This window comes from Homarus americanus, unplaced genomic scaffold (assembly GCF_018991925.1).
Source record: "Homarus americanus isolate GMGI-L3 unplaced genomic scaffold, GMGI_Hamer_2.0 scaffold8226, whole genome shotgun sequence".
Taxonomy (NCBI): domain Eukaryota; kingdom Metazoa; phylum Arthropoda; class Malacostraca; order Decapoda; family Nephropidae; genus Homarus; species Homarus americanus.
Window position 1 is genome coordinate 1015927 of NW_024717620.1, and position 27065 is coordinate 1042991.

Consider the following 27065-nt stretch of genomic DNA (forward strand, 5'->3'; position numbering starts at 1 on the left):
ACAACAAGGTGAATCGGCCTCACCAATTCTATACCTATACAACAAGGATCACCACGCACTCCCCATACCACACAAGGCACTTACTCACCACCCCTATATTCACACACAAATAAGGTGACCTATTCTCACCAAATTGTACCACACAAGGCGACTCCATTCACCAATTCTATACCACACAACAGGACCCATTCTCATCATCTACAAGTCACCCATCCATAATATTCTTAAATAAAGTGTATCATCCATGCTTGAAGTTCTGTGTCTCAGAGCACCAAGGTAAAATAAAAAATAACCAATATAAAAAAATAATTTCCAGAATGCTCATAAGACATACCTCTGGGAAGGACTGGGCAGGCTGTTCCAATTTGGTGGCTACATCAGCTAGTGTCTCATCCAGCCAAGTGGCCACACGACCAGACTCTGTGGCAACACTGCACCTGACACCAGCAGCACTGATGGCCACCACTCTCTCTCCTGCTAGTCCCAGGGGCACTGCCTTAGGGTGGTGCACAGTTGATAGCTAACAAACATAACAATACATTGTTAGTAGAGGATTACATCATCTAACTTGGAGAAACTTTATCTCATCAAAATGTTTAAAAATTACAATACAGGTAGTTCCCGACTTACGACTGCTTGGACTTATGACCGTCGGGACTCTGACGCCCAGATTGTGACCATTTTTTTCAAATGACGCATTTTCTATGCGAAAGCGTTTCCAGTTAATGTAGTCTCCATGTATAATTAGAAATTATGGGGCCCCATGTGCATTCAGCTGACCATTAAGGTAAGTGCTCAGTCACACTGTATCCATTCCTCATTATTTATTACTTTTACTGTACTGTATTTCATTGTAGATTTTTATTAAAAAAATGAAAAAATTTTGATGTTTTTTTTTTTATATCGGACTTATGACCATTGGGACTTCTGACCTGGATTTGGGTCCCTCACCCATCGTAAGTAGAGCACCTGTACATAAATCCTTACATAATGTTACTCCTGGTAAGGCATTTTATAAATATGTTGGTTGAAAATTAAGAGCAAACCTAACTATTGATTAAATTACAATTTCATAAAATCTTCAAACTTATTTCAAAACCAGCAAGGATACATATTAATAGTGAATGACATAGATAATTAATGTTCACTTGAACTACTGTACATATAGTGTACCACTTCAGGGTACTGTGGTGACCAACAAGGCAGCTCCTTACCTCAGGGTGCACATATGGGTCTTTATCTGCCCACCGCCACTGGTAGAGTTGTCCGGTGGTGGACACAGCGACCAGCTCGGAGTGGAGGGCAGCAATGTGTGTAAACCTCGGGGCAGGCTGGTTCCCTTGTCTCTCTGGCCAGTACTGTAGGCTGTCTGCCACATCAATAGCATCTGGCAGCAGGGAATCTTTTTCTTTCAGTTTCTGCAACATTAATTTAAGAATTACCGTGCTGATAAATGTGCCATAGCATTATCACCGTTGTGTGAACTGTTATTATGGTAACTTTTCGGTCGTGAACTGTAGCTACTAAAAGTTTATCATGTGGATCCTGTCACATTTGCTGTAACCTAACAAGTTTGGTTCAATCCTGTATACTTATTCTCAAGTTACATAGACTAGGAGACAAACAGACAGGACCAAGAATAATATGTATGTGTTACCAAAAACATGTTATAATGTATCAGTTGACTCAACCTAATATGAACAAACCTAAATTAGGTGACTCAGCACAGCATAAACAAACCTGTGTGGGGTTGTGTGACTCTAACCGACAGCAGAGCGTTGGAGACCCTTACGGGGTCCCGAGTAGTGCAGTCACGCCATCTCAGTTCACGCTCACCGCGGTGTTCTGAACCGGTGGAACCTGCAGAACCCTCACGGTCTCTCTCACCTGCCCACGGCTTCCACCTGATCGACTGACAATTGAAATATCATCAGATAACACATTCACCATAAAAATCCTATAACTCTGTAAGTGAGTGAGTGTGTGAGTGTGTGTGAGTGAGTGAGTGAGTGTGAGTGTGTGTGTGTGTGTGTGTGTGTGTGTGTGTGTGTGTGTGTGTGTGTGTGTGTGTGTGTGTCGTATGCGTGTGCATGTTAATAATTTAGTAATCACCTTCCCAAACACTAAAAGATTCTGTTTTAAGATCATGATCTTTATTTTATCTTTACTTATTTATTTATTTTTTAAGTAGGGGAGGGAGATGGGGAACAATCTAATGCTGATGATTTGACTAAAATGAAACTTTTGATCATTTATCAATTACAGCAAATCTGTTTGTCCATATTTTACTGTTTTACTTTTCTGTGAAAGGAAAGATGTGTGCAACCGGCATGAGTAGTGTGATGTTGTATAGCAGTGAAACATGGGCTGAAATGTGAACAGTGAGATGGATGTGTAATGAGACACTGTAAGACAGAAATTCCTGTTGAGAGCAATTGAGTGTTGAGAGTACAGTACTGGAGAAGTTTTGGGTAGAGGTTGGCTGAGATGGTTTGGGAAGTAGAGAGAATGGAGGAGACTAGCTGGGACAGGAGATACTGAAGTCTAAATGTGGAGAAGAGGAAAGGTGAGCCAAGGGTAGGCCAAGAATGACAGGGAAAAGGGGTAAAAAATGAGTTAAGAACCCGACGAGAGAGGGTCCAAGAGACTGAGCGACATGGAGAGCTGCCATCAGGTAAATGTGGCTAACAAGTACAAGTGTGGAAAATGACATTAAAACATTGATGATGAAGCATACCTGCGCCACAGGGAATATCCAAACATGTCATCTGAGAACATGGCATCTGCATCAATTATGACTGAGGGATGGTCAGCAGCCACAGATATGCCAGCATCTAGTAGAGATATCAGGTCTTCTGGTACAAAGGAGTCACCACTCTCCTCGGGCTCCTCCACGTCCTCATCATCCCGTGACAGTAAGTTGTTGACTGCCAGGTTCACATCCAGGTTGGTTCTCTGTATAGTAGGTGGTAGAAAGTGGTAAGTAAGCTCCCTGTTATCTGCTACTTGAGAATCCCACAAACTGGAGAAAACAGCAAAAATCCTAATTCCCATTTCCACAAATCTCTTTAAGAAAACTGGGAAGGCCCTGGAATATCATAGAGTACTTCGGTGTGTTGTACATCATATTTTAATGCTATTTAATTTATTTATGCTTTTAAACAAATAAAATAACCTGATTGTGCTGTGTACAGTATTGATATGTTAAAATGGGATTATTATTACAAAATTAACAGGTGCCAACAATTTAACATTGAATTACCGTATTTGCTGGCGTATAAGACGCATTTTTTTTTAAATGTATCCCAAATTACCCTGCATCTAAATAAGCCCATATTACGGATGGGAGGCCGAGCGCCATAGGTGTAGGTGCCTCGCTAGGGAGTCTGGGACGAGCAGTAGTCACACGAGCAAAAAAATTGTGTTACTAATAATATTACTAAAAATAAAATACTGAAAAACAAGCAAATTATCACAAACTTGCAAATTTGCTTAAGACTTAAATAATGGCATAATGGCAGAGGAAGCTCACATCATCTCACTGTACCTCCTTCAGCATACACCCTCCTGAATACATATCTTACATTATTGACTGAATTACCTTTAAGAAACATTTGTTCATTATCTAAATGAAAAATGGCCCTAGAAAGATTAAAGAAATGTTTACAGAAAGTTCAGCTGCCAGTCAGCCATTTGCAATGTGTCGATGACGCCAAAACAATGGTGATGATGCTACACCCCGGTGGCCGATCATGACAACAACAAAATAAGCAGCTAAAAATAAAAGGTTTCACATCCTGTCGTTAATTTTCTTGACCAAAATATAAACAAGCCATACAGCTGCTCTGATCAGAGGTAGAGTTGGGTTAGCATAATGTTACAGGTTGTACCTCTCTAGTCCGGCATTCTGTGGTCCGGAAACTCCCGTGGTCCGGAACGATTTGAGTTTGTCCAATAGGTAGATAGGCAGCTTTTTTTTACTTATCTGAATTTTATTACAGGAGTATTAAATTTTTGCCCTCAGGCCCCAATGTGGGTCAGTGACCTATGCCTGGGTGGGCTAATCCTAAAAAAGCCCATGGGGAAATTAAGGTTTGTTTACATCCGGCAGTTCGGCTGCTCTCTCTCTCTCTCTGCTTGTCTATACAGAGTACAACATTTAACCCTTCAATATATATGAGCAGTAAATAGTGTTGCTTTCATATTCTTATGTAGAGTAATGGCGATATGTTTCACATGTCTTACATGGCCAAGATCTCACTTTTACCATTAATGGTTGCTACTTATATTGTTCCATTTATTAACATTAAATAACACTACAGGTACTTCAAACAACCATATTAATTTTTTACATTAATTTTACTACAGCTAAAATGGGTCTTATTACTTTCTTCAGTTTTATATGTAGAACCAATCAGTCACTGGTTTAAGTAGCTTTAACATAAACAATGCGGCAGCGTCTAGATCTCCTCTAATATTCCCGCGTACAGTGACTCGTTTAACGAACACCTCGGTTAACGTAATTTCGATTAACGAACTGCCTTCATAAGGATCTTCAATTGATTTAACGAAGTTCTTACGAACCGACCTCAACATGTTTACGCTTCCACTGACCGGGCAACCAGCTTTAGTATCAGTCGCAATACATTAATTGGTTCTAGGGCTTAAATTCCTTACTATTTTAGTAAATATCAAAGTTTATATTATTCATAATTTTAAGTTTAATATTCAATTTTTTAATCATTTTACAATTAGTGAACAAAATTTAAGGTAAAGTGACTAGTTTAATGCGCGGCATCCAGCCTCTTAACACAGCAAACAGGAGTTAGTCTCTCTCTGTTTTCACTGGAGGTAACATCTTGCTTGAGACTCTCTTCAACTAAAGCGCTTTCTGTGTTTCCAACAAATTATTGGTCATTTGAAATATATTTTACATATTGACAATATATAATGCAGTGCAGTGTTGATTTAAAGAAAATAATCTTGAATTACACCAAGAGAGCTAAAATTTATGGGTGAAATGCGCCATGGGGTGACTTCTCTTCCACCCCAATGCCTTCTCTTCTTCTTCTCCTCCACCCCATTCTAAATCCCATCATCATCATCATCAGGAGCCTTCTACATACACACCTCAAAGTAAGTGAACTTTTCTACCATTTTTGTTGAATTTAGGAAATTTTTAGGTGAGCTGGAACCAATTACCCAAAAACCCATTGAAACAATGGTTTCGGTTAATGAACTTTTTAGGTTAGACGACCTTCTGGAACGAATTGAGTTCGTTAATGGAGGGGTCACTGTATTATTAATAAATTGTATTATTAATTTTGCACACACATACATTAATTCAATAAAAACAAATTCAGAAACATTCATTAAAATATATAGACAGTAAATAAGTGTCGCTTTCATATTCTTATGTAAAGTAATGACGATATGTTTTCACGTGGCCTCGCGCTTACATCTGTGATCTCTCTTTTTCTTTACCATTATCGTTAGCTACTTCTATTGTTCCATTTATTAACATTAAATAACATTACTTAAAACAACCATATTAATTTTACTACAGCTACAACCAAGGTCTTATTTTCTTCAGTTTTATTTGTAGAACCAGTCAGTCACTGGTTTTGTAATCGAAAACAATGCTGTGTCATTTCCTCGTGTGTTTTAATATTCTACGTATTATTAATGAATTGTATTATTGTTCATTGCACACATAAACATTAATTAAAAAGACATTCAGTAATAAACAATAATGAATCTTTTATACATAAGAGAAATGGCGCGGTTCCGATATGCACGTCGTCTGCGTTGGCGGGCCATTCAAACCCGTCGAAATTCAAGTTTCGCCGTCAAAATTTTATTTATTTAGTTTTTTGTTCCAATAAAATCGTTAAAAATTAAAAACTCGAAATTTAGAAGCTACTATCGACATTTAACCCTTCAATATGTCTTCAAAGAGACCATGATGCAGAGAAAGTGGTGCTAGTGCTTCCAAGCATAAGCACAAGTCACTATCTATCCAGGAAAAGGGTGAATTTCCATGGTCCGGCAATTTCCATGGTACGGCACCGGTCAGGTCCCGAGGTTGCCGGACTAGAGAGGTACAACCTGTACTATACTAATGAGATGCATTCCCAAGTGTGACCTTTCCATATCTTTTGTGTGGCTTTTTACCTTCTTTTCCCCCCAAAACAATACAGTTAATGAAAATTGCAAACTATATTCTTTAAATAATGTTTGTGAATGCACCTTATACAATATAAATGAATAATATGGTCACACAAGAGGAGATGGGGCACATTGTTTTCGTTTGTGTTTACACCGGAGTCGGGACGATGGTCATACAGGAGAAAATTAAGAAAATAAGACCCTGGTTGTAGCTGTGGTAAAATTAATGTAAAAAAAAATGAATACTGTATATATGTTTTAAGTAACGTTATTTAATGTTAATAAATGGAACAATCCAACATATACGTGCGCATTTAAGGATACTGCATCATTTATCTTAAGAATATGTACAAAAGATTTATTAATGTTTATTACTGAATAAATATTTGATTGAATTAATGTTTATATATATTAAAATGAACAATGCAATTCATTAATTATATGTAGAATATTATAACATACGAGGAACAAGGCATTGTTTTAGGTAGTGACGATGGTTCTACATAAGAAACTGAAGAAAATAAGACCCTGGTTGTAGCTGTAATGAACTTAATTTTCAAAAAATGAATACCTGTATGTATGTTTTAAGTACTGTAATGTTATTTAATGTTAATAAATGGAACACTAGAAGTAGCTAACCACTAATGGTAAAGAAATAAAGCAGATGATTGGGAATGCCAACGTATGAACAGTAAGTGCGTAACTGTACATGTGAAAACATATCGTCATTTCTCTACATATGAATATGAAAGCAACATTTATTTACTGTTCATATATGTTTTAAATAATATTTACGAATGTAAAACAAAAATTCTACACACCAATGGTGGTAAAGTCTAAAACATAAGGACAGTCAATGAATATTGTGCGAGTTTTTACTCAGATGACTAAGTCATCAGCTTCAACTCTGGCTGAAGCTGTAGCTTTCCATAACGCTGATGCTGAAACTGTTACTGAACCAGAAGTTGATGTTGAAGCTGCTTATGATGCTGAATTTGGCGGTGTAGCTGAAGTTGATGGTTTAGGCCTTCAAATAATAAAGCTGTCAAAAGAACCTTCACAGCTGCTTTCTTTTCTCACTATACATCTGTATGTATATTATGTATGCTGGATTATGTATTATGTATGTATATTATGTATGTGCTCCATTTATATTTATTCAGCCCACCAGCTAACTTGGCGTAGTGGCAATGTTATTACCATATCCCTGCAGCTTAATTAAGTAATGCCTGGCGGCGTATGGAAGCACTAATGTATCCTTGCCATCGTAGTCTATGGTGATTGACAGGACAGCTAGCAAGGGGAGCAGTGCTATCACACCTCTGTGTACATACTCTTATCAGTAAACCCGAACCTACAAAACTATACAGGTATTTGTGTTCTCTCCTGTATATAGAACTTATTACCCAGAATACCTAACATGGCTTGGTCGTAGTTTTACTGGATTATTACGGTGATTGGTGCAAGTTTGTGGAAGCCCGGCTGATGGATCCCGGCAGGTCAGCCAGCGTCATCCCTCGAAGGTGCCCAACTTTGAGCAGTGTCAGTGACAGTGATTTTCTGTGAAGTGTTAAGTGCATTGTGTGTTTAATTGCCATTCATGTGTGACCTTGTTAGAACGGATTTCCAAGGTATCACGGCATGTTCTGGGCATTTGTGGGTGTAGAGCTCAAGCGCACCCTCCTCTGACCGTTTACAGGCAACTGAGCTACTCTATCTCCACCCCTCCCTCTGGCAGCCTCCACCCCCCCTCACAGCTGGGGCTGAGGCGGCTCTGCCTGCCTGGGACACACACACATACATGTACTAACACTTGCTGACCTTCGGCTTCATTATATATATTTTATATATATAACCTACTTATCTGTGTGTATTTAATTAAATTTTTTGTCTGAAAATCTTGTTGATACGGCGGGCTGACGGTCAACACTGATTTAAGACACAGTACTGAATAAAGTAGTTATGCTCATACCTTCGTGGCCATTGGACCCAAGCGCCTGGATGATCAAGCGGATGATAGTCCCCAGAGATGGATGACCAGGCGGCCCAGCTCCACAACTTCAGCGCAGCCCCTTCACCTCAACATTCAAGCGTTATCTCCAGAGATAGTACTTCTTAATGAAGGATTTATGAGAGATGAGAGGCGAGGATGGCTCACAGACGTTTGTGAGGATGAGCACAGAAGGCAAGCAGAGGCAAACAGAGACCACCAGCGGAGAATGGAAGACAGTGCGGTTTGAAGCCTTGATATCTGCGCCTCACTGTTAGCAAGCCCCTGGCTCACAACACTGCCTGGGTACTGAGATGGTTCGAATACCTCATCATACTTCCTTCGCCCCAGCCCCACCTAAAAGCAGCAGCTCAACGCCGTATCTTGGAGCCTGGCGTAAATTTCAGACTTAGCGAATATGGCGTGGTGGGCTGGTGTCTCTAATGGTGGATCTCAGAGTTTGTCACAGCCTAAACAACTCATCCAGCTGCGTATGTGCCTGTCATGGAAGTTCAAGCGTGTCTTAGAACATACGTTGCAGGTACCCCCAACCTCTTAAGCTGTCTGTAGAGGAGGTACTGGGCGTTGTTCTGCTTGGCACATCAAGGACAACAGAATGAAGCTCTGCTGTAGGAGGGTGTTAGCTGCAGACAGATGGAGGGTGAGTCTTTTTTGGCGCTTTTGTATGCGTCTTAAGAGGCCTGGGAAGGGAGTAGATATATGTTTAGGCCACCACCAGCAGTCGCGAGGAGACCCAGTTGGAAACAGGTGATCCCTGATGGGTGTTAGGGGCGAGGAACTTGTCCAGCGCCTCACCTCCTAAATCTTCCTCTTCTCTTCAGGATGTGGTGTGATATGTGGCTCTATGAGGCTGCCAGGTGTGCCACCTCTGCCATCGAGCTCCCCTACAGCTGTATGCAGCTGTTTCCGGTACAAGAAGGACAAGAAGTCTGCTCCTCGCCTTAAGCCCACGCACGTCCACGCCGGTTCATTTTGCAACAACTGTGTGGTAAGCAGCGCGGAACACAGGTATGTCCAGCTGCTCAGTCTACCTGCAACAGTTGTGACCGTAAGGAACCGCTGGTCACTCACGATGCGATTGCCCAGCCAAGCGCGTCCAGTGCAGTAATGCTGCCGTCTGGGCCCACTATGACAAGTGTTGCCCTTCCAACAGCAAGGAACATCGCGGGCTTCGGCCCTTCTACCAGAGAAGGGGCGCCCACAGTCTCCCAATCAGAGCCGCGGCGACCTGGACAGCGCTGGAGCCATATTAGGAATGTATTGCTCCCAGCGTCAGGACCAAAGTTCCCAGTACATCAGTGTCATTTGTGACCTACGCAGTGTGCCATCCCGTCTCCAGATGTTGCCCGACACACGGCTGATGCTACAGTCGCCGGTCCCCAGCATTTTGCAATGCTTGGGGCTCTCTCAAAGTGATCTAGGACGCCCCAGGATCTCGGCTTTATGGCAGATGGTTCACAGATGACCCGACTGGGTTCACTCCAAGCACAAGTCACCTTTGGCAACAGGTAGGTGTCAAGCCTGGATTGATGTGCATAGCGGTGTCGGCTCCTTTGCTGTCCTACAGACATTGTCAAGAGTTGGCCACCATCATCTCCCAGGACTTCCCAAACCTATTCTTGGTAAGACAAGCCAACAGGGTGCCGCAGAGGGCAGCAGCAACTACCCTGCTGCCGCCCTACCCTACACTCTGGCTAGTGACTCGCCCGGTAGTTGTCCCTGCTGCATCCGCGTCCCCACGCCTTGGCTGCGCCCCTTCCACGGCAGTCACCGTGGAGCTGAGGCCACCAAGCGGCGTGCACGACGGGCTGTGTTCGGCTGGCATGGGCCCGACATCTCCAATGCTGTCAGGTGTGTAAGCCCGCCGTATTACAACCCAGCCAGCAGCAGGTACCCTTCGCCAGTGGCGACAACCCCACCGCCCCTTTAGCGAGTCTGTAATGAAGCCGACTTTTCTGTGTGTCAGGAAAGTCCTTCCTGGTTATCGTCGACCGTCTCTCTGGTTGGCGGTTGTCATCCAAAGCGTGTGACCTTACGGCGTCTGCATACCATCAGCAAGTTCGCCTACTACTTCGTGGCGTGGCGTTCCTATGCGCCCTGCGAACCGGCGGAGAACCTCAGTTCTAAGCGGGACTTTGCTGCGTTCCTTGACGATAAGTCCGGCATGTGTTGTCATCGCCCATTACCCGCGATCCAGCGGCCCACGCTGAGGCTGCTGTCAAATCTTTGAAGCACCTCATCGCTTAAGGTGGCCCCCTTTTGGGGTAATGACTGCGAGGCCTTGTTGGTCTTCTTGAACTCCGCCTTTTTCTTGCTTACACGGGCGCTCCCTGCCCAGGTTTTGTATGGGCGCCCTTAGTTTCTTGTGTCCCTATGCTCACCCTCAGCCAATCCTTCTCCAGGGTGTTGGCAGGCCAAGACAGAAGGAAGTTGTGATAAGCCGAGCCGCCCGAGCGTGTTCAGGGCGTAAATGCGCCCATGCCCGACCACGCCAGTTCTCTCCCCAGATTTGAGTGGCCGGCACCCAAGTCGTGTTCAGGACCCGACCTCCCTACGTTGGGACAAAGTAGAAGAGTAGTCATGGGTCTGCGACGGGTCACGCGGGACTACCAGATGCGTTTGCCAGTGAGGTAGGTGTGGTGGAGGAACGCGTTTTCTCTCCGCCCGTAACACTGCCTTCTGCTGGCCGCCACCAGTGTTGGAGTCGCGCACTTCCAGTGATGATACGAGTCCCTCGGCGCTCAGAGCGGATCCGAAAAAGGTCGCTCAAGACTTTGCTATAGTATAGAGGAGGTGTATGTATATTATGTATGCTGGATTATGTAGTATGTATATTATGTATATTGCTCCATTTTATATTTATTCAGCCTAGCCCCTAACTTGGCGTGTGGCAATGTTATTACATATACACGGCAATTAGCATCAATGCCTGCTGACATTATGGAAGCTGCTAATGTATCACTTGCCATGCGTGGAGTCTATGGTGGTCGACCAGGACCTTAGCAAGGGAGCAGTGCTATCCACCTCTGTGTACATACTCTTATCCAGTAAACCGAACCTACAAAACTATACAGGTGTTTGTGTTCTCTCCTGTATATAGAACTTATGCAGAATACCTAACAACATCTTTATGTAAAGGTCATTTGCATTTATTTAAATTTTAATGCTTTGTTCTGTTAATGAATCCACTTTAGAAAATATGTTCATTGCTTGCTCCATATAATATCCACAGACCTTTCACCTTTTTCACATCGTTTTAACACATCTAGTTTCTCGGCTAAGCTTATACACTTTCTATTAGCTTTTGAAACAACACTACCATCAGTTGCTCTCTTGCTCATGTTGAATAGGGATGCAAAAATGCTGTAAGAAACTTGAGAAAGTTTTCTCCAGTTCAGATGGGTGAAAACAAAAGGCACAAGCTCAGTGTTGTTTACCACTCATTATAAAGCAACTGCTTCTTTGCACAACGCTCATTTTTTTATAGTAATTTTATATTTTTTATAATACATATTGGGATTTAGTTTTATTTATATGAAAATGTAATTTTATTTAATTTTATTATATTTTGGTAAATAAATACGAATGAAATAAGGACGTAAATTGAACTGGGTCCTAAATTAACTAGGGTCTTAAATATGAAAAGTTGTTGAATCGAACCGTTGTCATCAGAGGCTTGACTGTATATTGTATTTACATGCACAAAATCATATGTTTTCCCATACAAAACCACTTTAAAATCACTTTCAATAATTGTATGACAAAACATACAAAAAAAATACTCTACAAAATATCCTCGTAAAATAGGGGTGCGTCTTATATGCCGGCAAATACGGTAAATATTAACCAACACCGACGTCTCTCACTTGTTGTCCAACGGTGACCACAAACAGTTGTCAGACAATACCGCCTGTACTACAGTTGTGACGAGTGAAACATTAAATACAGGGGACCCCAAATTCACGGAGGTTAGATTCTCAAAAATGACCTAGAATCGCATCTTGAATAACATTTGCTGACGGGGGCAGGGGGATTTCAACTTGTGTACAAAAATGCTATATTCCTTTGCCCCTAGGACAATTATTTATTTAAAAAAATCTCTCTCTCTCTCTCTCTCTCTCTCTATTGGGAAAATTCTCTCAACTAATCTGAAACAAATTTATTAAAAGTGTGAGTCTACCCTTAATTCGCCGCTTCATTAATAATGTAATAAAGCCGCGGACTTGAGGGTAGACTATCACATTTTTAATAATTTCGTTTCTGATTATTTAATGAAAGAATTTTCCCAATATTATTTATTTTTGTCTTGCACACATAGAAATTACTGTGTCTAGAATGAATGGCTCCCTGTCCCAGCTGCAAAAATGCCAGTAACTTTAAAACTACTCACAGACATTCTTTGGTACATCCAGAGTGTCATCCACGAATAATAGAAGACTGCGAAATAAAATCCGCGAAATTGGGGGCCCCCTGTACTGTACAGTGGTCCCTCGGTTATGAACACAATTCGTTCCACAGTCGTTCATTAACCGAATCTATTATTTCAATGGGATATTGGGTAATTTGTTCCAACTCACAGAAAAAGTATACATACAAAGTACTGTATACCGGTAATAGAATTAACAAAACATTAAATATAAACTAAATGATACTGTACTGTACAGTATAATGTACTGTATAATAATAAATAAAAAACAATAGAATACTGTACTGTATTTTAACTTATTTTGAGGTGTGTATGTTGTATTCCTGCCAGCTTTGTTTACATATCAAACAGCTGATTGTAGAGGCAGCCGATGATGACATGCCATATTCTTTAGAGTGCATTGGTTCTAATGCCTTCTTCATGTTTCATAATAATTTCTGCACTGTATATTATCAATAAAATTTCAGACTGGCCAATAATTTTAATGCAAAAATATTCAGAGACCAACAAACTGGATGTTCACTCCACTGTAAACAAAGTTAAACTGAGAAGCATTGGTGGGTGATTCAATCAGCTGGTTGGCACACAAAAACTGTTCCTGTACTGTATATATTATCAATATGTTAACTAAATTAGAATGACCAATAAATTCAATATAAAAAATACAAAATATTCAAGAGACCAACTTTCTTTATATTTACTCCACTGGAAACGAATGTAACCATAAACGTTACTGTACAGTATTAGCGGACTAGCCGATCAGCTGATGCGCACAACAAAACTTGTTTGTCGTAAGGATTTAATTAATCAAAGTTTTGTTCGTCCAATCGACTGTAAATCCTTATGGGGCTAATTCGTTAACCAAAATTTCGTTACTCCGACCGTCCAGATTAAACGAGGAACCACTGTAGTACTGTATACCACAACTGTAACTATTGTTGACTGGTTAACAACCCCCATCTCTTCTATAAAGTGACTTCATATGGTAGTTGTCTATGACTTGTTTTGGTGATCACAACAAAACTTGTGAAGCTTTATGAGAAATAACAAATTAATGTACTGTATACTGCACCTGCAGCTCTCTGATAATAAGGTTGCGGCTCCTGCCCTGAAGCACCACCTGAGCCTGGGATATCAGCTCCTCTGGGACATACTGTGCAGGCAACATGGGGCGCGATGAGCCCATGATGACCCCTGCACCCCGCCCACGCACTCCACCAGACCCAGAAGTGCAAACAATCCTCCGGCCGCCGGTGGACATGCGAGCCGTCAACTTGGTGCTGCTCTGACTACTGCTCTTGTTGCAACTTCTGCTGACAAACAAATGGTAAACAGCCATTGTTAGTTAACATGGATTTAATTACTACCTAATGAATAAACAATAACAACTATTGTACCTAGATTATGAAGTAACAGAAATACAGTAACACTATTGAACTAACAATAATAGTTACCTAACTATTGAACTAACAATAATAGTTACCTAACTATTGAACTAACAATAATAGTTAACTAACTATTGAACTAACAATAATAGTTAACCTCTATTGAACTAACAATAATAGTTACCTAACTAATGAACAAACAATAACAACTATTGTACCTAGATTGTAAAATAGAAATACAGTAACACTATTGAACTAACAATAAGTTACCTAACTATTGAACTAACAATAATAGTTACCTAACTATTGAACTAACAATAATAGTTAACTAACTATTGAACTAAATAATAGCTAACTATTGAACTAACAATAATAGTTAACTAACTATTGAACTAACAATAATAGTTACCTAACTAATGAACAAACAATAACAACTATTGTACCTAGATTATGAAGTAACAGAAATACAGTAACACTATTGAACTAACAATAAGTTACCTAACTATTGAACTAACAATAATAGTTACCTAACTATTGAACTAACAATAATAGTTAACTAACTATTGAACTAACAATAATAGTTACCTAACTATTGAACTAACAATAATAGTTACCTAACTATTGAACTAACAATAATAGTTAACTAACTATTGAACTAACAATAATAGTTAACTAACTATTGAACTAACAATAATAGTTAACTAACTATTGAACTAACAATAATAGTTACCTAACTATTGAACTAACAATAATAGTTACCTAACTATTGAACTAACAATAATAGTTAACTAACTACTAAACTAACAATAATAGTTAACTAACTAGACTAACAATAATAGTTAACTAACTATTGAACAACACAATACATAGCTAAAAACTACAGTACTGTACCCACACTATACCTAACACAGTACTGTGCCCACACTGTACCTAACACAGTACTGTGCCCACACTGTACCTAACACAGTACTGTGCCCACACTGTATCTATTACTGTACCCACCCTGTACCTAATACTGTACCCACCCTGTTTGTTGAAAAGGGAAGGTCAAGTAGCAGAAGCACAGTGAAGGTAGAGAAGCACAGTGAAGGTAGAGAAGCACAGTGAAGGTGGAGAAGCACAGTGAAGGTAGAGAAGCACAGTGAAGGTAGAGAAGCACAGTGAAGCCAGAAGCACAGTGAGAGGTGAAGCACAGTGAAGGTAGAAGTGAAGGTGAAGCACAGTGAAGGTACAGAAACACAGAGAGGCAGAGAAGCAGAGATGGCAGAGAAGCACAGTGAAGGTAGAAGCACAGTGAAGGTAGAAGCATAGTGAAGGTAGAGAAGCACAGTGAAAGAGAAACACAGAAGGCAGAAGCAGAGATGGCAAGAGAAGCACAGTGAAGGTAGAGAAGCACAGTGGAAGGTAGAGAAGCATAGTGAAGGTGAGAGAAACACAGAGAGGCAGAGAAGCAGTGAAGGTAAGAGAAGCACAGTGAAGGTAGAGAAGCACAGTGAAGGTAGAGAAACACAGAGAAGGCAGAGAAGCAAGTGAAGGTGAGAAGCACAGTGAAGGTAGAAGCACAGTGAAGGTGCAGAAACACAGAGGCAGAGAAGCAGAGATGGCAGAGAAGCACAGTAGAAGGTAGAAACACAGAGAGGCAGAGAAGCAGAGATGTCAGAGAAGCACAGTGAAGGTAGAAGCACAGTGAAGGTAGAAACACAGAGAAGGCAGAAGCAGTGAAGGTAGAGAAGCACAGTGAAGGTACAGAAACACAGAGAAGGCAGAGAAGCAGAGATGGCAGAGAAGCACAGTGAAGGTAGAGAAGCACAGTGAAGGTAGAGAAGCATAGTGAAGGTAGAGAAGCACAGTGAAGGTAGAGAAGCACAGTGAAGGTAGAGAAGCACAGTGAAGGCAGCGAAGCACAGTGAAGGTAGAGAAGCACAGTTATGTTAGGGAAGCAATTGCTGGAGTATATAGAGAGTTTTTACGTACCCCTGTTTGTGGTCAGCTTTATTAAGGTCGAGAGCATCGGTGTTGATGGAGAAGACCAGACGAGCCACGCGGCCATCTTCCGTGAGTACTGCAATGTGAGATGGACCTATGGCCACCTGTCGAATGTTCTCCCTCAGCCCAGCCACCGCACTCACCCCAACACCACCAGACCAGTTGAGACGAAGGCCTAGTTCTTTCAGCCTAAAACAATGAAACAAGTGCAGTATGGTATTAATTACAGTACAGTACAGTTTTGCAGCAAGCGCTTTCATAACATTTCGCATATCTGCGGTGCCTTGCCAAAGCTGAACTTTCACTTAGCGGGTTTTTTCCACATATACGCGGTGAGTGTGTCGGCTCGGATGCTATTTTTAGATTTTGCTACCGCCCTGCCACCCACCCGCTCGCCTGCCTCTCCTCCTCCTCCCTCCCGGCAGGTAGCGGCCGTGGTAGGTGCGCAGTGTGTGTCTTTGTTAGCGTTATCACTGGCGTCATATGGCGTCTCGGACTGTGATTGGCCATGCAGCCCTACCCCCCTCTGCTGCTAGCTGTAATTGGCTTAAAGTATTATGGCGTGACTCCGGGGGAGGAGGAGGGAGGAGACGCTTGACCTAGCCAGCCGTCAGCAAAGCATAACCGAGTTCTTCGCCGCAACCCCACCACAGCCAGCCCAAGCCAGTGATAGTGATAGTAGAAGTTGATTTTGAGAGGTTGTCCAGGAAGCCATGACAACTGTAGTGACAGTGATATTGATTCACCTAGTAATGGTGATTCACCTGAGGGCAGTAATCTGCCCTCTGCCTCCGAACCAGCCTCCATCCCGTATGCCGACCCATCTTCTACTACCGTGAGTGTTCCTCAAAAATTTTCGTTTTTAACCTATTCTTTATTTTCCTGTTAACCTTTATCTTTCCTAACCTAACCTCTTCTATATTACTTGTTTCATGCCACCATAAAGTTAAGATAAATTTTTACTACAACATAGTTGTTGTCGTCAAAAAGTGGAGTTTGGGGGTCGGGCTGGGTTCTATTGGAATTAATCCCATATGTTCTGTTATTCACTTAACGCGGTTTCATAACTCGGGACCCTCTGGGTTCAATTGACCGCGTTAAGTGGGGTACAACTGTATAGCATTTATTAACAAAATATTAAACTGTATATCATCTACTAGTAATACTGTAGTAGAGAAACATTACTGTACAATGGCTCAAAACAACCACCAGTAGAGTACTGTACAGTAGTGTAAGTACTGAAAAGTACAGTACAGCAGTATAAGTACTGAACAGGACAGTACAGCAGTATAAGTACTGTACAGTACAGCAGTGTAAGTGCTCAGCAGTACAGCACAGCAGTGTAAGTACTCAACAGTACAACACAGCAGTATAAGTACAGTACAGTACAGCAGTATCAGTACTGTACAGTACAGCAGTATAAGTACAGTACAGCAGTATAAGTACTGAACAGTACAGTACAGCAGTATAAGTACATTACAGCAGTATAAGTACAATACAGCAGTATAAGTACTGAACAGTACAGTACAGCAGTATAAGTACATTACAGCAGTATAAGTACATTACAACAGTATAAGTACTGTACAGTACAGCAGTATAAATACTGAACAGTACAGCAGTATAAATACTGAACAGTACAGCAGTATAAGTACTGTACAGTACAGCAGCATAAGTACTGTACAGTACAGCAGTTTAAGTACTGCAGATACAGCAGTATAAAGTACTGTACAATTGCAGCAGTATAAAGTGCTGTACAGTACAGCAGTATATAAGTACAGTACAGCAGTATAAATGCACATACCAATGCAACGATATAAAGTGCTGTACAGTGCAAGCAGTATAAGTACTGTACAATTACAGCAGTATAAGTGCTGTACAGTACAGCAGTATAAGTACTGTACAGTACAGCAGTATAAGTGCTGTACAGTACAGCAGTATAAGTACTGTACAGTACAGCAGTATAAGTACAGTACAGTACAGTACAGCAGTATAAGTACTGTACAGTACAGCAGTATAAGTACTGTACAGTACAGCAGTATAAGTACTGTACAGTACAGCAGTATAAGTGCTGTACAGTACAGCAGTATAAGCACTGTACAGTACAGCAGTATAAGTACTATACAGTACAGTACAGCAGTATAAGTGCTGTACCAATACAACGCAGTATAAGTGCTGTACAGTGTGCAACAGATAACTACTGTACAGTACAGCAGTATAAGTACTGTACAGTGCAACAATATAAAGTGCTGTACAGTACAGCAATTATAAGTACTGTACAGTACAGCAGTATAAGTGCTGCAAGTACAGCAGTATAAGTGCTGTACAGTACAGCAGTACAAAATGCTGTACAGTACAGCAGTATAAGTACTATACATTTACAGTGCAGCAAGTATAACTACTGCTACAGTACAGCAGTATAAGTACTGTACCAGTACAGCAGTATAAATACTGTACAGTGCAGCAATATAAGTACTGTACGGTACAGCAGTATAAGTGCTGTACAGTACAGCAATATAAGTGCTGTACAGTACAGCAGTATAAGTACTGTACAGTACAACAGTATAAGTGCTGTACAGTACAGCAGTATAAGTACTGTACAGTACAACAGTATAATTACTGTACAGTACAGCAATATAAGTACTATACGTTACAATTGCAGCAGTATAACTACTGTACAGTACAGCAGAATATAACTACTGTACAGTACAGCAGTATAAGTACTATACAGTACAATACAGCAGTATAACTACTGTACAGTACAGCAGTATAAAATATGTACAGTACAGCAGTATAACTACTGTACAGTACAGCAGTATAAGTACTATACAGTACAGTACAGAGTATAAATTCTGTACAGTACAGCAGATATAAGTGCTGTGCAGTACATCAGTATAAGTGCTGTACAGTACAACAATTATAACTACTGTACAGTACAGCATTATAAAGTACTATACATTACAGTACAGTAGTATAAGTACTGTACAGTACAACAGTATAAGTACTGTACAGTACAGCAATATAAAACTGTATGCAAGTACAGCAATATAAGTACTGCACAGTACAGCTATTATAAGTACTGTGCAGTACAGCAATATAAGTACTGTACTGCAGTACAGCCAGTATAAGTACTTATGCAATTGCAGCAGTATAAGTACTATACATTACAGTACAGCAGTATAAGTACTTTATCAAGTACAACGATATAAATTAACATGCAGTACAACAATATAGATACTGTACAGTACAGCAATATAAGTACAGTACAGTACAGCAGTATAAATACATATACAGTACAGTACGGCAGTATAAAGTGCTGTACAATCGCAATATAAGTACTGTACAGTGCAGCGTATAATATCGTTATGGCAATTATAAGTACTGTACAGTACAGCAGTATAAGTACTTCAGTACAGCAGTATAAGTACTGTACAGTGTACAGTACTGACAGTATAAATGCAATCAATTGCAACAGTATAAGTACTGTACAGTACAGCAGTATAAGTACAGTACAGTGCAACAGATATAAGTACAATTACAGCAGTATAAAGTACTGTACAGTACAGTACAGCAGTATAAGTACTGTACAGTACAGCATATACGTACGGTAGTATAAGTACTGTACAGTACAGCAGTATAAAAGTACTGTGCAGTAGTATAAGTACTGTACAGTACAGTAGTATAAGTACAAGAACAAGCAGTATAAATTGCTGTACAGTACAGCAGTATAAGTACTGTACGGTACAGAATTACAGCATATAAAACTTACTGTACAGTACAGCAGTATAAATTACTGTACAGTAGTATAAGTGCTGTACGGTACAGTAATAGTATAAATTGCAGAACAGCAGTATATAAAGTACTGTACAGTACAGCGGTATAAGTGCTGTACAGTACAAACAGTATAAGTACTGTACAGTACAGTACAGCAGTATAAGTACTGTACGGTACAACAGCAACATAAGTGCTGTACAATTACTGAGGTATAAGTACAATTACAGCAGTATAAGTACTGTACAGTACAGCAGTATAAGTACTGTACAGTACAGCAATTATAAGTACTATACAGTACAACAGTATAAGTACTGTACAGTACAGTACAGCAGTATAAGTACTGCACGTACAGTGCTGTACAGTACAGCAGTATAAGTACTTGTACAGTACAGCAGTATAAATTGCTGTACAGTACAGCAGTATAAGTACTGTAGGTACAGTACAGCGAAAGCTGTACAGTACAGCGGTATAAATTACAATTACAGTAGTATAAGTACTGTACAGTACAGTCAATATAAGTACTGTACAGCAGGTATAAAGTACTATACAGTACAGTACAGCAATTAAGTACTGTACAGTACAGCAGTATAAAGTACTATACGTACAGTACAGCTGTATAAGTGCTGTACAATTTACAGCAGTAAGTACTGCACAGTACAGTACTGTACAGTACAGCAGTATAAGTACTGTACAATTACAGTACAGCAGTATAAGTACTGTACAGTACAGTGCAAGCAGTATAAGTACTGCACAATACAGTACAGCAGTATAAGTACTGTACAGTGAGTACAGCAGTATAAGTGCACTGTACAGTACAACTGATATATACTGTACAGTACAGCAGTATAAATTACAGTACAGTAGTATAAAGTGCTGTACAGTACAGTAGTATAAGTACTGGCATTACAGCAGTATAAGTACTTGTACAGTACAGCGATTATAAGTAGTACAGTACAGTAGTATAAAATACTGTACAATGCAGCGGTATAAATACTGTACAGTACAGCAGTATAAGTACAGTGCAATTCGCAGTATAAGTACAGTACAGTACAGCAGTATATAAGTACTGTGCAATTACACAGCAGTATAAAGTACAGTACAGCAGTTTAAAGTACTGTACAGTACAGCATTATAAGAACTGTACAGTACAATTACAGCAGTATAAGTACTATACAATACAGCAGTATAAATTGCTGTACATTACAGCAGTATAAGTACTGTACAGTACAGCAGTATAAGTACTGTACAGTACAGCAGTATAAGTACTGTACAGTACAGCAGTATAAGTACTGTACAGTGCAATACAGCAGTATAAGTACTGTACAATTACAGCAGTATAAAGTACAGTACAATTACAGCAGTATAAATTACAGTACAGTACAGCAGTATAAGTACTGTACAGTACAGTATAAGTACTGTACAGTGTACAGCAGTATAAATTACAGTACAGCAGTATAAGAATACTGTACAGTACAGCAGTATAAGTACTGTACAGTACAGCAGTATAAGTACTGTACAGTACAGCAGTATAAGTACAGTACAGCAGATATAAATTACTGTACAGTACAGCAGTATAACTACTATACAATACAGCAGTACAAAGTACTGTACAGTACAGCAATATAAGTATACTGTACAGCAGTATAAGTACTGTACAGTACAGCAGTATAAGTACTGTACAATACAGCAGTACAAAGTACTGTACAGTACAGCAGTATAAATTACTGTGCAGTACAGTGCAACAGAATATAAGTACAGTACAGCAGTATAAAGTACTGTACAGTACAGCAGTATAAGTGCTGTACAGTACAGCAGTATAAGTACTGTACAGTACAGCAGTATAAGTACTGTACCAATTACAGCAGTATAAGTACTGTACAGTACAGCAATATAAGTACTGTGCGTACAGTACAGCAGTATAAGTACAGTGCAGCGGTATAAAGTACTGTACAGTACAGCGGTATAAGTACTGTACAAGTGCAGCAGTATAAGTACTGTACAGTACAGCAGTATAAGTACTATACAATGCAGCAGTATAAAGTACTGTACAGTACAGCAATATAAGTACTGTACAGTACAGTACAGCAGTATAAGTACTGTGCGTACAGTGACAGCAGTATAAGTACAATTGCAGCAGTATAAGTACTGTACAGTACAGCAGTATAAGTACAGTACAGGAGTATAAGTACTGTACAGTACAGTGAAATAAGTACTGTACAGCAGTATAAGTACTATACAGTACAGTACAGCAGTATAAGTACTGTACAGTACAGCGAGTATAGTACTTGCAGTACAGTGCAGCGTATATAAGTACTGTACGGTACAGCAGTATAAAGTACTGCACAGTGCAGTATATTACAGTACAGCAGTATAAGTGCTGTAAAAGTACAGTACAGCAGTATAAGTACTGTACAGTACAGTTCAACAGTATAAGTACTGCACAGTACAGTCAACAGTATAATTACAGTACAGTACAATTCAACAGTATAAGTACTGCACAGTACAGTACAACGGTATAAGTACTGTACAGTACGCAGTATAAGTACAGTACAGTATAAGTGCTGTACAGTACAGTAGTATAAGTACTGTACATTACAGTAGTATAAGTACTGTACAGTACAGCAGTATAAGTACAATTACAATAGTATAAGTACTGTACAGTACAGCAGTATAAGTACTGTACAGTACAGCAGTATAAGTACAGTACAGTACAGCAGTATAAGTACAGTACAGTACAGCAATTATAAGTACTGTACAGTACAGCAGTATAAGTACAGTACAGCAGTTTAAGTACTGTACAGTACAGCTGTATAACTTACAGTACAGTACAGCAGTATAACTACTATACAATACAGCAGTATAAGTACTGTACAGTACAGCAGTATAAGTACTGTACAGTACAGCAGTATAAGTACTGTACAGTACAGCAGTATAAGTACTGTACAGTACAGCAGTATAAGTACTGTACAGTACAGTACAGCAGTATAAGTACTGTACAGTACAGCAGTATAAATTACAGTACAGTACAGCAGTATAAGTACAGTACAGCAGTATAAGTACTGTACAGTACAGCAGTATAAGTACTGTACAGTACAGCAGTATAAGTACAGTACAGCAGTTTAAGTACTGTACAGTACAGCTATAAGAACTGTGATACAGCAGTATAAGTACTGTACAGTACAGCAGTATAAGTACTGTACAGTACAGCAGTATAAGTACTGTACAGTACAGCAGTATAAGTACTGTACAGTACAGCAGTATAAGTACTATACAATACAGCAGTACAAGTACTGTACAGTACAGCAGTATAAGTACTGTGCAGTACAGTACAGCAGTATAAGTACAGTACAGCAGTATAAGTACTGTACAGTACAGCAGTATAAGTACTGTACAGTACAGCAGTATAAGTACTGTACAGTACAGCAGTATAAGTACTGTACAGTACAGCAGTATAAGTACTGTACAGTACAGCAGTATAAGTACTGTACAGTACAGCGAATATAAGTACTGTACAGTACAGCAGTATAAGTGCTGTACGTACGGTATAAATACTGTACAGTACAGCAGTATAAGTACTGTACAGTGCAGCAGTATAAGTACTGTGCAATTGCAACAGTATAAGTGCTGTACAGTACAGCAGTATAAGATACTGTACGGTACAGCAGTATAAGTGCTGTGCGTACAATTTCAATTGCTAAGTACAGTACAGCAGTATAAGTACTGTACAGTACAGCAATATAAGTACTGTACAGTACAGCAGTATAAGTACTGTACAGTACAGCAGATATAAGTACTGTACGTACAGCAGTATAACTACTATACAATACAGCGTACAAGTACAATTTACAGTACAGCAGTATAAGTGCTGTACAATTACAGCAGTATAAAGTACTGTACAGTACAGCAGTAAGTACTGTACAGTACAGCCAGTATAAGTACTGTACAGTACAGCAGTATAAAGTACTGTACAGTACAGCAGTATAAAGTACTGTACAGTACAGCAGAATAAGTGCAATCTACAACAGTATAGGTGCTGTACAGTACAAGTATAAGTACTGTACAGTACAGTAGAGTACAACAGTATAAAGTGCTGTACGTACAGTACAGCAGTATAAGTACTGTACAGTACAGTGATACAGCAGTATAAATTACTGTACAGTACAGTACAGCAGTATAAGTACTGTACAGTACAGCAGTGTAAGTACTATACAGTACAGTAGTATAAGTACAGTACAGTACAGCAGTATAAGTACTGTACAGTACAGTACAGCAGTATAAGTACTGTACAGTACAGCAGTATAAGTACTGGACAGAACAGTACAGCAGTATAAGTACTGTACAGTACAGTACAGCAGTATAAGTACAGTACCGAACAGCAGTATAAGTACAGTATGGTACTGTACAGTACAGCAGTGTAAGTAATGTACAGTACAGTACAGCAGTATAAGTACTGTACAGTACAGTACAGCAGTATAAGTACTGTACAGTACAGCAGTATAAGTACTGGACAGAACAGTACAGCAGTATAAGTACTGTACAGTACAGTACAGCAGTATAAGTACAGTACCGAACAGCAGTATAAGTACAGTATGGTACTGTACAGTACAGCAGTGTAAGTAATGTTCAGTACAGTACAGCAGTATAAGTACTGTACAGTACAGTACAGCAGTATAACTACTGTACAATACAGCAGTACAAGTAAAGTACAGTACAGCAGTATAAGTACAGTATGGTACTGTACAGTACAGCAGTGTAAGTAATGTACAGTACAGTACAGCAGTGTAAGTAATGTACAGTACAGCAGTACAAGTACTGTACAGTACAGTACAGCAGTATAAGTACTGTACAGTACAGCAGTATAAGTACTGTACAGTACAGTACTGCAGTATAAGTACAGTACCGAACAGCAGTATAAGTACAGTATGGTACTATACAGTACAACAGTGTAAGTAATGTACAGTACAGTACAGCAGTATAACTACTGTATAATACAGCAGTACAAGTAAAGTACAGTACAGCAGTATAAGTACTGTACAGTACAATACAGCAGTATAAGTACTGTACAGTACAGCAGTATAAGTACTGTACAGTGCAGTACAGCAGTATAAGTACTGTACAGTACAGCAGTATAAGTACTGGACAGAACAGTACAGCAGTATAAGTACTGTACAGTACAGTAGTATAAGTACAGTATAGCAGTACAAGTACTGTACAGTACAGCAGTATAAGTACTGTACAGTACAGCAGTATAAGTACTGTACAGTACAGTAGTATAAGTACTGTACAGTGCAATACAGCAGTATAAGTACTGTACAGTACAGCAGTATAAGTACTGTACAGTACAGCAGTATAAGTACTGTACAGTGCAATACAGCAGTATAAGTACTGTACAGTACAGTACAGCAGTATAAGTACTGTACAGTACAGCAGTATAAGTACAGTACAACAGTATAAGTACAGTACAATACAGTAGTATAAGTATAGTACAACAGTATAAGTACAGTACAATACAGCAGTATAAGTACTGTACAGTACAGCAGTGTAAGTACTGTACAGTACAGTAGTATAAGTACAGTACAGCAGTATAAGTACTGTACAGTACTACACAGTACAGCAGTATAAGTACTGGACAGAACAGTACAGCAGTATAAGTACTGTACAGTACAGTAGTATGAGTACAGTACAGCAGTATAAGTACTGTACAGTACTATACAGTACAGCAGTATAAGTACTGGACAGAACAGTACAACAGTATAAGTACTGTACAGTACAGTACAGCAGTATGAGTACAGTACAGCAGTATAGGTACAGTACAGAACAGCAGTACTGTATGTTACTGTACAGTACAGCAGTGTAAGTAATGTACAGTACAGTACAGCAGTATAAGTACTGTACAGTACTATACAGTACAGCGGTATAAGTACTGTACAGTACTATACAGTACAGCAGTGTAAGTAATGTACAGTACAGCGGTATAAGTACTGTACAGTACTATACAGTACAGCAGTATAAGTACAGTACAGAACAGCAGTATAAGTACTGTACGTTACTGTACAGTACAGTAAGGTAAGTAATGTACAGTACAGCAGTATAAGTACTGTACAGTACTATACAGTACAGCAGTGTAAGTAATGTACAGTACAGTACAGCAGTATAAGTACTGTACAGTACAGCAGTGTAAGTAATGTACAGTACAGTACAGCGGTATAAGTACTGTACAGTACTATACAGTACAGCATTGTAAGTAATGTACAGTACAGTATGCCTCAAGGTCACACATCAAAGGTTACCTTACAAAGCCTACCTAAGTTTGTACACATCTTTCTGTCCACTAATCATTCTGTAAGAAACAATGCATTAAGGAGAGGGGAGGCATCACTAGCTGGGAATGCTGGAGACACAGTATTTGACTGATTTTTTATGAAGAAACACTAGTACAGTACAGTATTGAAACATAAATACACACACATATACAGTACGGTATATATAACACAATACAGTAGAGGAGCATGCATGGCCTCCCTGTGTGCCATTACTGCCTGTACAGCTGAGAAGGCTCTTCCATTATGGTTTGATTTTTTCTTACATCAACACTACAAAAAAATTTAACACATTGTGATCATCAAATAATTTGATCATAAAAATTAAGCAAGTTGCAATAATTCAGAATTAAATGGGCAAATTTGTGATAAATGAGGACTGATTGTACAGTAGTACTCTTCAGTAATCCTTCGTTTAACATGTTGTGACAAACAAGGGCTGCCTGTAGAGTACAGTCGATCATAATCACCTGAAGTGGGCAGGACATAAAGGATGAGGGAAACTGTGGGGTAAAAACATGACCAAAAACTCATCTTATGACACTAAAATCAAGTCTGCATGATTTGTACACAAAGTGATTTAATATTTACCAGAAATATTCCACCAAAAAATCTGGCCTGTTTGCATGTGTTTTCGTCTGGTTGTAAACAAATATATTCTGATTCCGGTCTCACTAAAATTAACAACAAAATGACGGAGTACAGTGTAGTGGATACTCTCCCCTACAACTGTCGCTGACCAGCCGATCACCGCACAGACAGCTAGGCTTTGCAGAGAAACTCGCGGGGGGTCGGCTTCCAGCGACGCTTACTTCCGGTGGACTCGTATATAAGCTCACAGCTACGCCGTGAAGGGGATTCTACTGAGCGCACTCAAACCAACAAGACCTCCTCTCAACAAGCTCCTCACCACACAGCAACTCCCTGGCACTGCATTGTACATATAATATATTATCCCCCGTATATAGAAAACACTATAGCTGAGTTTCTCTTCTCAC

General features: G+C 39.8%; 1 protein-coding gene across 1 annotated transcript in view; it reads right to left on the bottom strand.

Annotated features, from left to right (window-relative positions):
• Positions 1-27065, bottom strand: part of LOC121858937 (E3 ubiquitin-protein ligase hyd-like) — a 112916-nt gene that overhangs the window by 82572 nt on the left and 3279 nt on the right. The window contains 7 exon segments of the mRNA XM_042355591.1: positions 335-520; positions 1215-1408; positions 1741-1890; positions 1893-1912; positions 2738-2955; positions 13678-13915; positions 15965-16165. Of these exon segments, the coding sequence (XP_042211525.1) occupies positions 335-520; positions 1215-1408; positions 1741-1890; positions 1893-1912; positions 2738-2955; positions 13678-13915; positions 15965-16165 (1207 nt within the window).